This window comes from Notechis scutatus, chromosome 8, assembly GCF_049901735.1.
Source record: "Notechis scutatus isolate UNSWTSFEM ecotype Mainland chromosome 8, rNotScu1.2, whole genome shotgun sequence".
NCBI lineage: Eukaryota > Metazoa > Chordata > Lepidosauria > Squamata > Elapidae > Notechis > Notechis scutatus.
The window spans coordinates 3,591,264-3,605,414 of NC_142016.1; the positions used below are offsets into that span (position 1 = coordinate 3,591,264).

A 14,151-nucleotide genomic window follows, 5' to 3' on the forward strand; every position below is an offset into this window, starting at 1 on the left:
TGTGATAAAGCTCCTGTGTGTGTAGCTGATGAAAAAATGGCTCTGGATTTGGAATATGGAGATGATGGCCTTTCAGGTCACGGTGCTGAATGTTTACTATCAGATGGCCATTTAGCAGAGCAGACATACCCAGATGACGATGATGGAGTCTTCATACACACTGAAGTAGAAAAAGCAGCAATGCCAGTTGAAGACAAACAAGTCAGTTTCTTCAATAATGAAAAAGAAAATATGGATTTTCCACCAGCAAAATAAAACATTTCTGTGGGAGTATGATTATAGTTAGTCTCTTTATGGAGGGTAACAATTCAATTTAGGAAAATGTCCCCTGTACACTCTAGGCTGGATCAAATGTGACCAGATTCTGAATATAGGAATAGTAGTAAGACAATCTAAAAATATAAAGGTAGTCCTTGACTTATGACCACAGTTGGAACTAGAATTTCTCTTGCTAAGTAAGGTTGTTAGGTCCCATTTTTTATGATCTTTTGTGGCCATGGTTATTAAGTAAATCTCTGCAGTTGTTAAATGAATCATGTGGCCATTAAGCAAATTTGGCTTTCTCCCTTGATTTTGCTGGTTGGGAAGTGTCAAATAATGTCCCAAAAGGCAACTGGATTTTCCTGGTTTTTTCCCTTGAAAACGTTTCGTTTCTCATCCAAGAAGCTGCTTCAGTTCTAGTTTCTTCATGAGAAGCAAAATGTTTTCAAGGAAAATAACTTAAGAAAGTCCACTTGCCTCTTGGATAAGCACTTTTGGGACAGCCATGACCTGGATGATTAAGAATCTTCGTGGATGTCTCAAATGATGATTATATAACCCTGGGACATTGTAGCTATCATAACAGATAACAGATAATCAGAGTTGGAAGGGACCTTGTCGGTCATCTAGTCCACCACCACCCCCGCCCAAGCGGGAGACCCTACACCATTTCTGACAAATAAGTACATAAGTACATGCTGGTTGCCAAGCCCCCAAACTTTGATGACGTGACCATGGGGATGCTAAAATGGCCATAAGTGTGAGGACTGGTCATAAGTCACTTATTTCAGTGCTGTTGTAACTTTGAACAGTTGCTAAACAAAAGGTCATAAGTTAAGGATTACCTCTGTACTTTCTGTGCTTTTCCAGATCCTTATTGCTCCCACCTTGGGTTAACACCAGGGTATGTGTGCTTGTGTGTGTATATATTAAAAAAAAGTTGAAATGGCAACATTGATCACATAATTATGATGGATAAGCATTTTGACTCTGAAGTTCCTCCATATGCCCCTGGTAACAAGTGTTAACAATGTATTTTATATTATCCATGATTAGCGCCAGTATTCAAAGTCATTATTTGCTTTCCTAGATTTTGTGAGAGAATTACATTTAAATGCTTAAGACCTTAAATGCAAAAAATCAGCATAAATAATAAAAGCTGGGTCTTTGTCACAAAACACACACTATGCTTGTTCTTATTATGCTTATTCATCAGCATAAACTTTCTAGCACCTGTTTCTCTGGTCAGGTTTAACCTACATTTGGTTGGTAAAAGGGAGTCTCCAATGGAGAATTTCAGTGTACCATTTCTTAGGTGCAAATTTCAGTCCCATCTTTCAGAGAAGGGAAACTTAAAATCAAGAGCAGTCTATGAAACATTTTTATTTGGACCTAGTGCCCAGCAGAATAGTCAAGAAGAATCTTTGTGTTTCATTTTGATGATGGATTTGAGGGAAAACAGATCAGGAGACGATCCTTTTGTGTAAACAGGTCACTAAAAAAGAGATAAACTAATATGAAAGGATGACTTAAGATTTGTATGTTCTTTCTAAGGAAGAAGAAGGCTTTCTGCGGTGTGAGTCTCAGAGCGTAAAAATGGTCTTTTATGTAAGTTCCTTTTTGCAGCATCATAGATAGAAACTGCCTTTGATTAAACTTTTCCGTTGGAGTAATTGTTAAATGTGCAGCACAGATATTTTGTTCCAGGTTCAAACTGCAATTTCTAGAGTGCAAATTCTGAAGTTACTAGTTTTTAGTGGTCTTGGTGTTACAATCACAACAACAGTCCCACCTGGAGGCAAGAGTTCCAAAACAATTTAAAGAGCCAAATGTTTACAGGTAGTCCTCAGCTTAGGACTGTAAGTAAGCCAGAATTACATTTGTAAGTCATGCTGTTCATTAAGGGTAGGTCCCATAGTCATGTGACTACAATTTATGATATTTTGGTCAAAAACTGGCATTTAGCAATAGCACTTAAACTTATATACCGCTTCATGGTGCTTTACAGCCCCGTCTAAGCGGTTTACAGAGTCAGCATATAGCCCCCAACAATCTGGGCCCCCATTTTACCCACCTCAAAAGAATGAGTCAACCTTGAGCCTGGTGGGATTTGAACTGCCAAATTACAGTCAGCCGCAGTCAGCAGAAGTAGCCTGCAGTACTGCATTCTAACCACTGCGCCACCAAGGCTCAGCACATCAAATTAATGGCAAAAAACATCCCATAGAGAACAATAGGTTCATTTAAAAATGAAATTGCAAAAAGAATCACGTGATAATCCACTTTATGATCATCACAATTTACAACTGTAATGGGCAGGCTCCATTAAGATCAAAAATATTCATGTAAATATTCATATTTAATTTATAATATCTATATCTATAGTTATATTGTATACTGAAAAATATATAACATACCTCCTTTTATAGCTATCCAATAGAGAGCACAGTACATAGACTATAATTCTCTCTCTCTCTCCTCTCTCCCTCCCTCCCTCCCCCCTCCCTCCCCTCCCCCCTCTCTCCCTCTCTCTCTCTCTCTCTCTCTATATATATATATATATATATATATATATATATATATATATACACACACACATACACTTAGTGTTACTATGATATTTTCTTTTGAACCAATGACCTAATTCATGAATCACTTTTATTAATATTATTAAGGCACTTGAATTAGTAGTAATACTATTAACTGTCAAATTGTATGTATTGTATTTATTGAACTGTCAAGAAAATGATGTTGAAAAATATTGACACATCTATTATAGAATTTTTTGTAATTTTTTTAATAATTTGAATTTTTATAATTTATTATTATTTTGAATTTCAATAAAGAATTTTTAAATTAAAAAAAGATCAAAAATTGAGGACTATCTGTAGATTTTATAGTTATGCTATAGGTGAAAAAATGGGGAAAATTGTTAAGAGTGTTTTCATGTGTAAGCTTTGAAAGAGTTTTGTGAGTCTTGACATCCTTGTCTGTTAAGATTCACAGATGCAGGAAACAATAAAACTGTTTACAATAAAACTGATGAAAATCCAAAGCTACTTGGAACTTCACCCAGGCATTTACTTCTGCATCCAGTAGAAATATTTTAGGATTGCTGTCTAGAAATTTAAAATATCCTCTTTCCCTAAAGATATATATTTACAGAAGTGTTTTTTTTTTTTACAAAATGATATAAATTTACAATCTATAGTACTAATATATTATCCTTTTAAAATATCATTGCTCTTTATGTGATTATTCAGTTCTAAAATAATTCAGAAGAATTTTTTATAAGAAATTTTTAGTATATAGATCATCCTCGACTCACAACCCCAATTGAACCCAACGTTTCTGTTGCTAAGTAAGGCAGTCGTTAAATGAATTTTGCCCCATTGTATGAGCTTTCTTGCCGCCACTGTTAAGTGAATCCCTGCAATTGTTAAGTTAATGACATGGTTGTTAAGGGAATCTGACTCCCCAATGACTTTGTTTGCCAGAAGGTTGCAAAGGGGGCTCACAGGACCTTGGGGCACTGCAACCATCATAAATACCAATCACTTGCCAAGTTGCTAGTTGTCTGAATTTTGTTTATGTGACCAAAGAGATGCGGTACCAGTTGTGAGTGAGAAAAACAGTCATCAGTCACTTTTTTTCAGTGCCGTTGTAACTTTGAATGGTCACTAAATGAACTGTTGTAGGTCAAGGATTACCTGTAATTGTGTGGAGTTTTTTTCCCTTAGGAACTGTTTGGGTCACTAGTGAAACTTCTTGGAAGTCCCAGCGTTAATCAGAAAAAGTCCAGATTGGGAAGACTTACGGAACTGGAGGATTCTTCAAATGCTGAGGTGAATCATTCCATAGTTTCATTCAGGGTTGTTATTTTGCATCTTCCTTTGCAACTTCATGGAATAATTGAATAAATGACAGAACAGAACAGCTGTGAATGACAGAAAGATGGAATAGAATGCACGCATCATTCAGGCAAAAACTTAATAATTTGTGCCAAGAAGAATTCTGATAAATTTCCATCCTGTGCAGTTGATGTTGCAGGAGAAAAGACCGCTCTCACCAATGCAATATTTAATGTATTGATCATTTATTGGTTCATTTTTTCCCTTCTTCTCTTTCTGGTGGTCTTGAGTGGATTATCAGATTCAAAATCAGAGCATTCATCGAAAACAGTACCTATACAACAAAATCATTTATTTTTAACATACTTTCCAGAGCTCATTGCTATGAAATAATTTTGGATATCTGAAAGTTTGATGGCTTCTTGTTTGTTCTATAGCTCAGTTAAACTAATACTGATTTATTTAGAAATTCCTAGTGAAGGAAAGGTCCAAAGACCCCCTTCCCCTAAAAAAATTAGCATCTGCCAGAAATTCTTGTTTTTGCTTTGCAGACCTTTTGCAATCAGTTGCTAATGCATAAGGGGTGGTGGTGGTAATGAAAACAGCTTGGTCAGTAAACCCGCAGAAATGCCTGCTCTGTTGAAACCCTAAATGTGGCCATGGTATAAGGAGGCCTCATAAAAAGGGAGCTTGGGGATAGTAAATGCTAGGAATTGTTTAAATGATTAATTATATATTGATTTGCTGAATATAGGACGGGTGGGATTCAAATTTTGTAACAACTGGTTCTGTGGGCATGGCTAGGTGGGCATGGTCATGTGACTGGAGGGGCATGGCTTGCATTTTTTGGGCAGCACCACCCCACCTACCCTTTTTGGGGGGCCTTCTGGGCCTCAGGCAAGCCTCCAGGGGGGTGTTTTTGCTCCCAGAAGGCTTCCCTGGGGCTCAGAAAGACAAAAAAAGGAGCCTGGAGGGGGTGAGCAGTACCCCCCATGCTCTGTTTTGGGGCCTCCTGGGTCTCAGGAAGGAAAAAAACAGTGCCCCCTCCATTTTTTGTCTTCCTGGGCCTCAGGGAAGCCTCCTGGGCGAAGCAGTAAGTAAGCGAGGTGGATCCCGGAACAGCTGATCATCGGAACAGCTGATCGTTGGGGAGTAAGGAGTGACTGGGCTGGGGAGAACGCTGTCAGCGATGTTGGGCATGCGCGCAATGTTGCGCATGTACGATAAGGACTGACTGGGCAGGGAAGGGAGAGGCGGGCAGAGGGGCGGGCAGCCAGGGGCACAATTTGCTGGTTCTCTGAACTGTGCAGAATCAAAACAACCGGTTCTATCGAACCGGTCTGAACCAGTAGAACTCCACCCCTAATATAGGGGATGGAAGTGGGTTGGTCTTTTAGGTGGTCTTGGGAGATGGCTTCTGGGGCCGGTGAGCAAATAAATCTGTAAAAATGTATTGTTTAAAGCAGGGGTCCCCAAATTTGGCAACTTTAAGTCTTGTGGACTTCAGCTCCCAAAATTCTTCAGCCACAAGTCTTAAAAGTTGCCAAGTTTGGAGACCTCTGGTTTAAGGCATGGAGCGATCCCCCCGTATCCTTCTTTTGTGCAGAAAAAAGTCTTTTCAAACCTCCACTTCAGTGTGTGGTTCCATTAGGTGTTGCCCACAGGGCAGGACCAGCTTTCTGGGGCAGTATCATTTATTTTTTTTAAAAACGGATTTATTATTGTTCCTAAAATAAATGCTTAACATATGTGCTAAATGGGAAATTCTGAGCAGCTTCAATATTAGATAAGCAGCTAACAGCTAAATACCAGTTGACACCTCAAGTCGAGGAAAGACAAAGATAAAAATAGAGCTTATGCTAGCAAAAACTAGGTTATAGTTAAGCTGTTAAACTGGAGGTGTGACACAGGCGAGCAGGCTTTTTTGAGGGGAGTAGGTACCATATAAAGTTGATGTCTTTGATAGGATGCGGTGCCAAAGTGGTGGCAGGGGAGGGTGAACTTCTGTAAGGAGATAAAAAGCTGGTGAATGCTTCATGCTGAGCCCAGCTTGTGTGCACCCGTGTTTGCAAATAAAATAAATAAATCCTTTGCTGCTTCCAAGTTATTGTCTCAAGTTGTTCTGTCTGCAAACTCGTACTGTTTCTAACAGTAGCAATAGTTAAACGATCCATGGATTAATCTGATGCCTGAGCCCACTTCTAGGGTAAACTTCCTTTTTCTCCTGTGCAACTGTGGGCTGCATACTAATGACCAACCAATGGGTAATTTAATTTGAATTCATGTCTGGAAGAGGCCATTAATTTAATCCTGTTTTTTTCCCCTTGCATTATTGTCATAATTCCTGTAATGCAAGAAATATGAAGGCAGTGGTGCCAGGCTCAGTTCAAAGAGAAGAGAAGAAGATAGGCTCTGTTTAGCAAACAGAGCCATATGTTTAGGTAAGTTGCTGCTAGTTTATTTATTTATAGAATTTATAACCAGCGAAGAGATCTGGGCATCTTATAAAAAAGTAAATGTGACTTTCTCTATGTCAGGTTTCCAAGTGATGAAATCCATTTAAAAAGAAAAGAACAAAGCCCATCTTCCAAGACAAATTCTTTTATTTAGGAAAGCATCAAATTGGCAAAGTCCATGGTAATTCTGGGTTGTGTCAGATCTTTTTCTTGAAGACATTTCACTTCTCATCCAAGTAGTTTCTTCAGTGCTGATTGAATGGTGGAGAATGGAAGCATTTTATGTTCCTTGGAGTAACTTAGTGCTAATGACTAGATTGATGGCAAGGAATATAAATCCTTCCATTCTCCACCCTTCAGTCAGAAATGAAGAAGCTTCTTAGATGAGAAGCGAAATGTCTTCAAAGAAAAACAAAGCAAGTCCAGTTGCCTTTTGAAAAAGCACCTTTGGGACAACTATGTCCTGGATGACGGAGAATCTCCATAGACGCTGCAGCCCTTCATATTGTAGTAGAAAGGAGACTGTCAGATAATTAAGGATTTGCTTATTTTATATGTTCAGGAGCAAATTAATTAAGGTGAATTAAGGTTGAACCCATGATCAGTGACTCCCAGTTTGAGGGCTGGGACAACACTGGGAATGTTGAAATTGCATTTTGGCTGTGTTACCCAATAGCTATCGTGGTCGGCTTCCAGTTTTAAAAAACGAAAAAGGAAAAACTAAGGGTGCTTCTCAACAATATTGCAGAGTACGTCATTCGACTCCACAGCTTATTTTTCCTGTAATTCTCAACAAAGAGGCCGATTTCCAAAGAAAACAACCCCATTTATTTTTATTTTATAGGAATGTTATGGCCCCCAGAGGCATTTTTTAAAATATGGATGATGCTAGAAGCTGATGTTTTCCTTTATAACTTCCCCATTTCCTCCTTAATTTTGTTTACTATTATTTTTTAATTGAACATCCCGTTGCACATAGGGCCTGGAGGGCGCAAATGGAAATGTCTGTAGTGTTTTTAAACCCTGCCCTGGGGACTTGTGTGATAAGCTTTATGACAGAGTAAGGGTTTGAACAAATGTCAGCTTGCTGTGGGCCTGGCCCCTCTACCACATTAACAATCAACTGGGAATTGTGAGATTTATTGGTCATAAAGTGTAAATAGAACTTATAAGAGCTCTCAGTTTGATCCATTGCAATGGAGTAATGGGATAATTTATGGGATGAGCAAGACTGTCTTGTTTGTGGGGGCAGGTTTTGAGATGCTGATCCTCAGCACCAGGGATATCTGTGGATGATGCAGGAGCCACTGTTGAGTCCACCATCACCCTGGAAAATCCTCCCAGGAGGGACCCCATGCATGGGGCATGGCCCATGGCTCGATGAAGGGAGGCACCCCCCTAGAGTGAAAGGTACCCCCTGGGGTCAAGTTTGATGGGGACCCCCCAACAACTGGAATTTTTCCTCATGGACGTGCTAACCTACATGCAGGAATATGGGAGGAACCTCCCCGCAAAAGGAGCCAAAGCCAGAGTCTTCACCCTGGCCCTAGAAGAGGGGGATGCATGCTGGATGGTGACCTGCCACAATGCAGAAAGAGTTCCGAAACATCAACTGCTTTATGACGGCTCTGAGGCAAAGATTTGAGGACCCCCTAACTGATCAAAAGGCTAGAGACTGCATCAGGCACATCAGACAGGGAAACCAACCAGTGGCTGAATACATCAAGGAATTCTGAGACCTGGCCAGCCACGTGGATTGGCTAAGGAAATACTAGTGAGCTGGTTCAAGGATGGGCTCAACAATGACCGCCTGTGTGGCCCGCGGAGCCCCACTGCCTATATGACTAGTATGTTTTGGCTGAGGAAGCTGAAATCAACCAAGCCCGGAACCAGTACTGCACGAGTCACACCTGGAGGAGGTCCCCACCCGAATAGAGAAGAGAGATGGCCAAACCTTGCTCTGCCCCACCGCATGCGACCACCTGTTTTAACTGCAAGAAAGAAGGCCACTGCATGGTTGATTGTTGTGCAAAGACCCCTGCCCAGAAGGAAGAGAATCAACCATAGGAACGCCTGCAAAACCACCACAGCATCCTAGGGACAGCACTTTGAAGAGTCACATGGTCATGCAGTTCCTGCCAGAGTCGCCTCCGGCACTGGGAACTCTGACCCCTCCAGCAGAAGAACCTGACCATTCAGGGAGTGACTACAAAGACCCATTGGTAAGTGGGAATGTTGAACCCCTTATAATCCCCATAGAACTGTTAATCCCACTAACGAGGAGAAAAGTAAGATTTAAAGCGTTGTTGGACTCGGGAGTGCACAAGGAACCTAATAATCCCCACTTTAGTCGGAAGACTGGAGATCCAACTAAGGTCATTAAAAACTCCAGGCTCTTTTTGCCAGCTTGATGGATCCATTGTAGGAAGCACCCCAGCCACTTGTGCCACTGAACTGTTGGAGCTCACCACGGCAAACCACTCCAAAACCATTGCTTTCGTTGTAACACCAGGGATTGAGTGACCACTAGTTTTGGGACTAACCTGGCTAAAGAAATAGAACCTGAGGGTGGACTGGATGGAAGGGACCCATGGATTCCCTAACAGTGAATCGGCCCAGATGGAGGAGCCTCACAAGGCAGGAATGCCACACCGTGAGGAAATAGTTCCTGCTGTGACAAGCAGATCCCTATCAGGCATCCCCAGAGAGTACCGAGACTTAATTGATGTGTTTAGTGAAGCAGCTTCAGACAAACTCCCCCCTCATAGACCAACAGACTGCCATTGAGATTCTACCAGGGTCCAAACTACCTAAGCCAAAAATGCATGCCGTGACCCCTTGGGAACTCGATGACCTGAGCTGATTCATAGACAAAAAACTCGAGTGCGGCTTCATCGAACCTGTCAGTCCCAAGATGGCAGCCCCAGTACTGTTTGGAGAGAAAAAGGACTGCTCACTATGTCTATGAGTGGACTATAGAAATTTGAATGCTATTTGCAAGGATAATCTGTACCCCCTACCTCTGATAAAAAACACACTGGCTCATTTGGTAAAAGGGAGGATTTTCTCCAAATTAGATTTAAAGGAAGCTTATTAACGGATCTGAATTTGGGAGGGGGAATCAGTGGAAAACAGTGTTTAACTGTCCGTTGGGGTGTTTTCAGTTCAAAGCTTTGGTGTTCTGACTCCAAGGGGCTCCAGCTGTTTTCATGCAGCTGATTAACGAAGTGCTACATGAGCACTTGTACAAAGGGGTTTTGTTTTATTTTGATGACATATTGATTTACACTGAAACTAAGGCTGAACATATTAAGTTAGTGTGGGAAGTCTTGAAAAAGCTAAGAGCAGCTAAGTTGTTTGCCAAACTGTCCAAGTGCAAATTCCACCAAACCAAAATAAATTACTTGGGATACCGAATCTTATCATCAAGGAGTGGAAATGGATTCAGAAAATGTCAGGGTGGTGCTGGAGTGGCAAACCCCTCATGTCCGCAAGCAATTGCACAGCTTCCTGGGTTTTGCCAACTTCTATCAGAAATCCCTTCTTTTGCCCAAATAGCACTTCCAATTACTAACTTGTTGAAAACCAAAGGGGTAGATAAACCGAAACCTAGCTAGCCACTAAAATTGTCTATGGAATGCCAAGCAGCCTTTGTAAAGCTGAAAATATTTTTTCAGCCAAACCGGTGTTAAAACATCTTGATCTGGAAAAACTTTGTAGTTCAAGCTGACACCAGTGATGTGACAGTTGGAGCAGTCCTACTCCAAGAAAAGGAAGAAGGCAAACTGCAACCATGTGCATACACTTCTAAAAAAATTGACTGAAACTGAACAAAGATGGGCAAAAAAGGAGATTCTGAAATTTGCAACAGCTTCCTTGAAGAAGGGGCTATGAAGAAGATAAGATCCTTCTTGTCATGTTTATTGCAGCAATAATTCAGGAGCGCTCATCGTGGTCTATAAAATGTTGAAAGCCCTTACAGGCTCTGAAGAATATCTGTCATGCATTAATGGGCCATACATTTCATTCAGTGGATGTTTTAAATTCCTCTATTTCTAGAATCAGAAGTGTGCTCAGAAAAATACAAAATTCTGTGCAATTTAAATTCAGGGCTGATATGTTGTAAAAAGCATTGGTAACTGCACTGGAGGTGAATGGCAGCCTTTGAGCTTCCAAACCAGAAAAGTTAGAACCCATATCTTCCTGTCACAAAGACAAAGGCATGCGTGATTAGTCCTGTTTCACAGACCTTGAAAGCAAAGCTTGGAATTTTCAGAGAAAAAGAGAAGTCCAGGAAAACTGAAACGGAATGAAGAGGTGCTTCTGATAACGAGCTCAACAATTTCTGTTTTGAATCTTTTGTGATTTGGAATGGCAATTTGAATTCCTGCTCTAATCTCTTTACAGCAGTTTTTTCAAACTTGGCAAATTTAAAATGTGAGGACTTCAACTCCCAGAATTCCTCAGCCAGGATGGTGTCTGAGGAATTCTGGGAGTCGATGTCCACCTATCTTAAAGATGCTAGCTTGAAAAATGTGTTTTTTTCAGCAAGTTCTTTTTTATTACCCGAAAACAAACAAGTACAAGGGTTTAAACTGCCCCAATCTAATTCTCTCATTTAGTTCTGAGATAATTTTAATTTTTGAATCTGATTTGATAATTAGAGAGCGTGTTTGAATTGGGACCTGTCTCCTCATAAGATGTCTCAGTTGAGGCAAATTTCATTAAACTGATTGGAAGGCTAAGAATGAAGCTGTCAGCTTTGGAAGCCATATTGAGATCTGACACTCCCACACTGCCACAATTGAGCCTGAGAAAGTGGGAGGGGGGAATTCATTGGAGTATATCTAGTTAAGACATAATAAAATTCTTTTTCTGATTCAAGGTCAGGTCATGTTACTTTGGGGCGGATGGTGATTGGGCCATATGATGTGGTGATGGGTGCAGAGGATGGATTTGTAGTTTTTACTTATTGTAAGGAAGCCCAGAACTTTCAGATTTGGGATTCCACGGTTGTGCCAGTTACTATCCAAATAAAAGGAACTTTTGAGAGTTTGTCGGTCTCGGAGTTATTGGTTGGAGTGGAGGTTTTCTGGAATGCTGACATTAGTTTTTTTTTTTTTTTGAGAAGATAGGGAGGCATTCTTCTATTGTACTGAATGCATATATATGAATTGCCAAAAAGAGGAGCTTTTAACAAGGAAGTAATAGTAGGCCTTCCTCAAATTTCCTTCTGCAAATTCCTCTGTTATATTGCCTCAAGTATGTCCTATTATTTTAAAAGGCTGCAGAACAAAAGAGAAGACAACACCAAAAAGGACTCCCAAACCAATATCTAGGTCTTGGCTCTCTCAAGAACAAAGTCGCATTAAAGTTATAGAAGCCTTGACAGAAACCCTCCAGAAAAGGTAGGTCAGTATGGCTGGACATCCTTGGTATACAGGAGGGGGACAAACGTGATGAAATTAATTTTTAATTACCATGAATCAAATTGGGATTTTAAATTTGATAAATAGTAATTAAAAATTAATTGATGCGTGGAATCAAATGCAGGACCCAAAAAACGATAATCAACGCTTACTGAAGAACAACTTATTTAACAGTGGGCATTGGAGATTATACTGTTTCTCAGCTACTCTTTGGCACAAATGCAGGGAGAAAATAAGACACTCTTCGCTTCAGTATTTCGTAACACAAAAGCTTATTGTTTATTCCTTCCTCCGCAAGGAGTCCGAGATAATAGCTAAGCAAACAAAATAAAGTTGGATCTAACCCGAGTTTCCTGGGACTCGATATTTATAATGATTTCCCCTCATTACCCTTCATTACCCCTGATTACCCTTATTACCCATGATTACCATTTTTAATGATAATTATTCATATGAACTCAATCACATGAATCGTGGTTAATGCATAGAGTTTCACCTCACAGCATTTTACATAGACCGCTCATATAATTATGATACAGAGTTTATTCTGATGAAGAGGAATGCCATCCTTCAGGTTACTGTGGCTTCGATGCAAACGCGTGTGTTGCGTAGTCGCGACACTGTTGCTGTCTTCAAGAATTATTTTCTTAATAGAAGAACCTGTCAGTTGGTGATAGAAATTTTGATAAAGGTTACTGAGAATCAGACACTTCAAGGATGCTTGAATTAGCACACATTTCCTTTTATGTTTTATGTTTCTGTTTTGCTAACATGGTCCCACTTTACAATGGTGGCAAACGGAAGTCTCTGTAAGGGTCTGCCTCTCCTCTCCGTTCAAGAAAGTAAAGGCTCTTGAAACTCCAGCATTTCAAAAGGAACCTTTTATTGGAAGAGAGTAATTGCAGGACCAAGGAAAGCAGGATCTAAAGTCCCCATCAGGAGACAAACAATACAGTTAGGATAAAGTAGTTAGAAACCCCTCTCCTCAGTCTGAGGTTGAATGAGCCAATCCACAGGTGCAAAGATGCTGCTAGAACGGATGGCCTGAGAAAGAGATAAGAAGCTCGTCTTGCAGGAAACTTCAGGACAGAGACCCTGGCAGTGGTCGCCAACCAGTGGGCCAGGGACCATTGGTGGTCCATGAGAAAATTTTGGTGGTTCACAGAGAAATGTCACCCCCAAAGTAATTAATCTAGGCTGCGTGGGAATATAAGGCTGCGCCTCCCACATGGCCCACGGGAACACAAGGCTTGCATCCCTTGCATTGCAAACAACATGAGGAAGTGAGGGGAGAGGGGAAGAACTTGTCCCACTCACCCCACGCGGCTTGCCTGGTCACCAGGCTGCTTCTTTCTGCTTCTTTCTTCTGCTTTTGGCTGCATACAAAGAAAGCAACAAAAGTCTTTCTTTATCTCCCCTAAACTCTGCCAGAAATGAGTCTTTGGGATCCTGCAAGGCATCCTGCTCCAAGAGGCTGCGCTGGCAAAGACTAATTTCTGGCAGAGTTTGGGGGAGAGAAAGAAAGACTTGCTGCTTCTGCTGCTTTCCTTGCATGAAGCCAAAAGTCTCTCTCTCTCTCCCCCTGAGAACAAAGCTGGAGACGGTATCCTGCAATCCCAAATAAAGAACGATCGATCAGTAGGAAAACAGGGTGGGGAATTTTCCTGCAGACTTTTGGGAGGATTTTCCCAGGGTCTCTGGTCCGCGGAATTTAAAATTATGAGTTTGTTGGTCCCTGAGGTCCAAAAGGTTGCTGAGCTCTGAACTAAGGGGGATACAGGATGTATGGGAAATAGGAAGAGAGCAATAAGCTAATATTGTATCCAGGCCCTCTCCCCACAGGAATGGTTGTATCACGATAGGGATCTGACAGTCCCTTTTGTTTTACTTACACATGTGATAGTATAAATAGCATCCCTTACTCATTTTTGAGATAGGTTAAGAGAATGAGGACCGCCAACATTCCTCCGGTATGCTTTAGGATAGAGTGGCCGCTTGAGTTGGCCTCTGTCTGATTCATAGAACACCAAAGCAAATATTCTTCCTTGGTGTTTCCTGGTATCTTCAAATACAGTATTTCATTGAAAAGTCTTGAGAGAACAGCATTCCAAATAGCCTGTTTGCTAATTTTGGGTGGAAATGAAAAGAACACAT

At 40.9% G+C, this 14,151-nt stretch overlaps 1 protein-coding gene across 1 annotated transcript in view; it reads left to right on the forward strand.

Moving 5' to 3' along the window:
* Window positions 1–1,821: 1,821 nt before the first annotated feature.
* Window positions 1,822–14,151, forward strand: part of SPOCD1 (SPOC domain containing 1) — a 33,161-nt gene continuing 20,831 nt past the window's right edge. Inside the window, exons 1-4 of the mRNA XM_087970496.1 lie at window positions 1,822–1,869; window positions 4,002–4,106; window positions 6,469–6,553; window positions 11,853–11,976. Of these exons, the coding sequence (XP_087826622.1) occupies window positions 1,858–1,869; window positions 4,002–4,106; window positions 6,469–6,553; window positions 11,853–11,976 (326 nt within the window). The 5' untranslated portion in view covers window positions 1,822–1,857. The remainder of the gene's footprint in view (window positions 1,870–4,001; window positions 4,107–6,468; window positions 6,554–11,852; window positions 11,977–14,151) is intronic.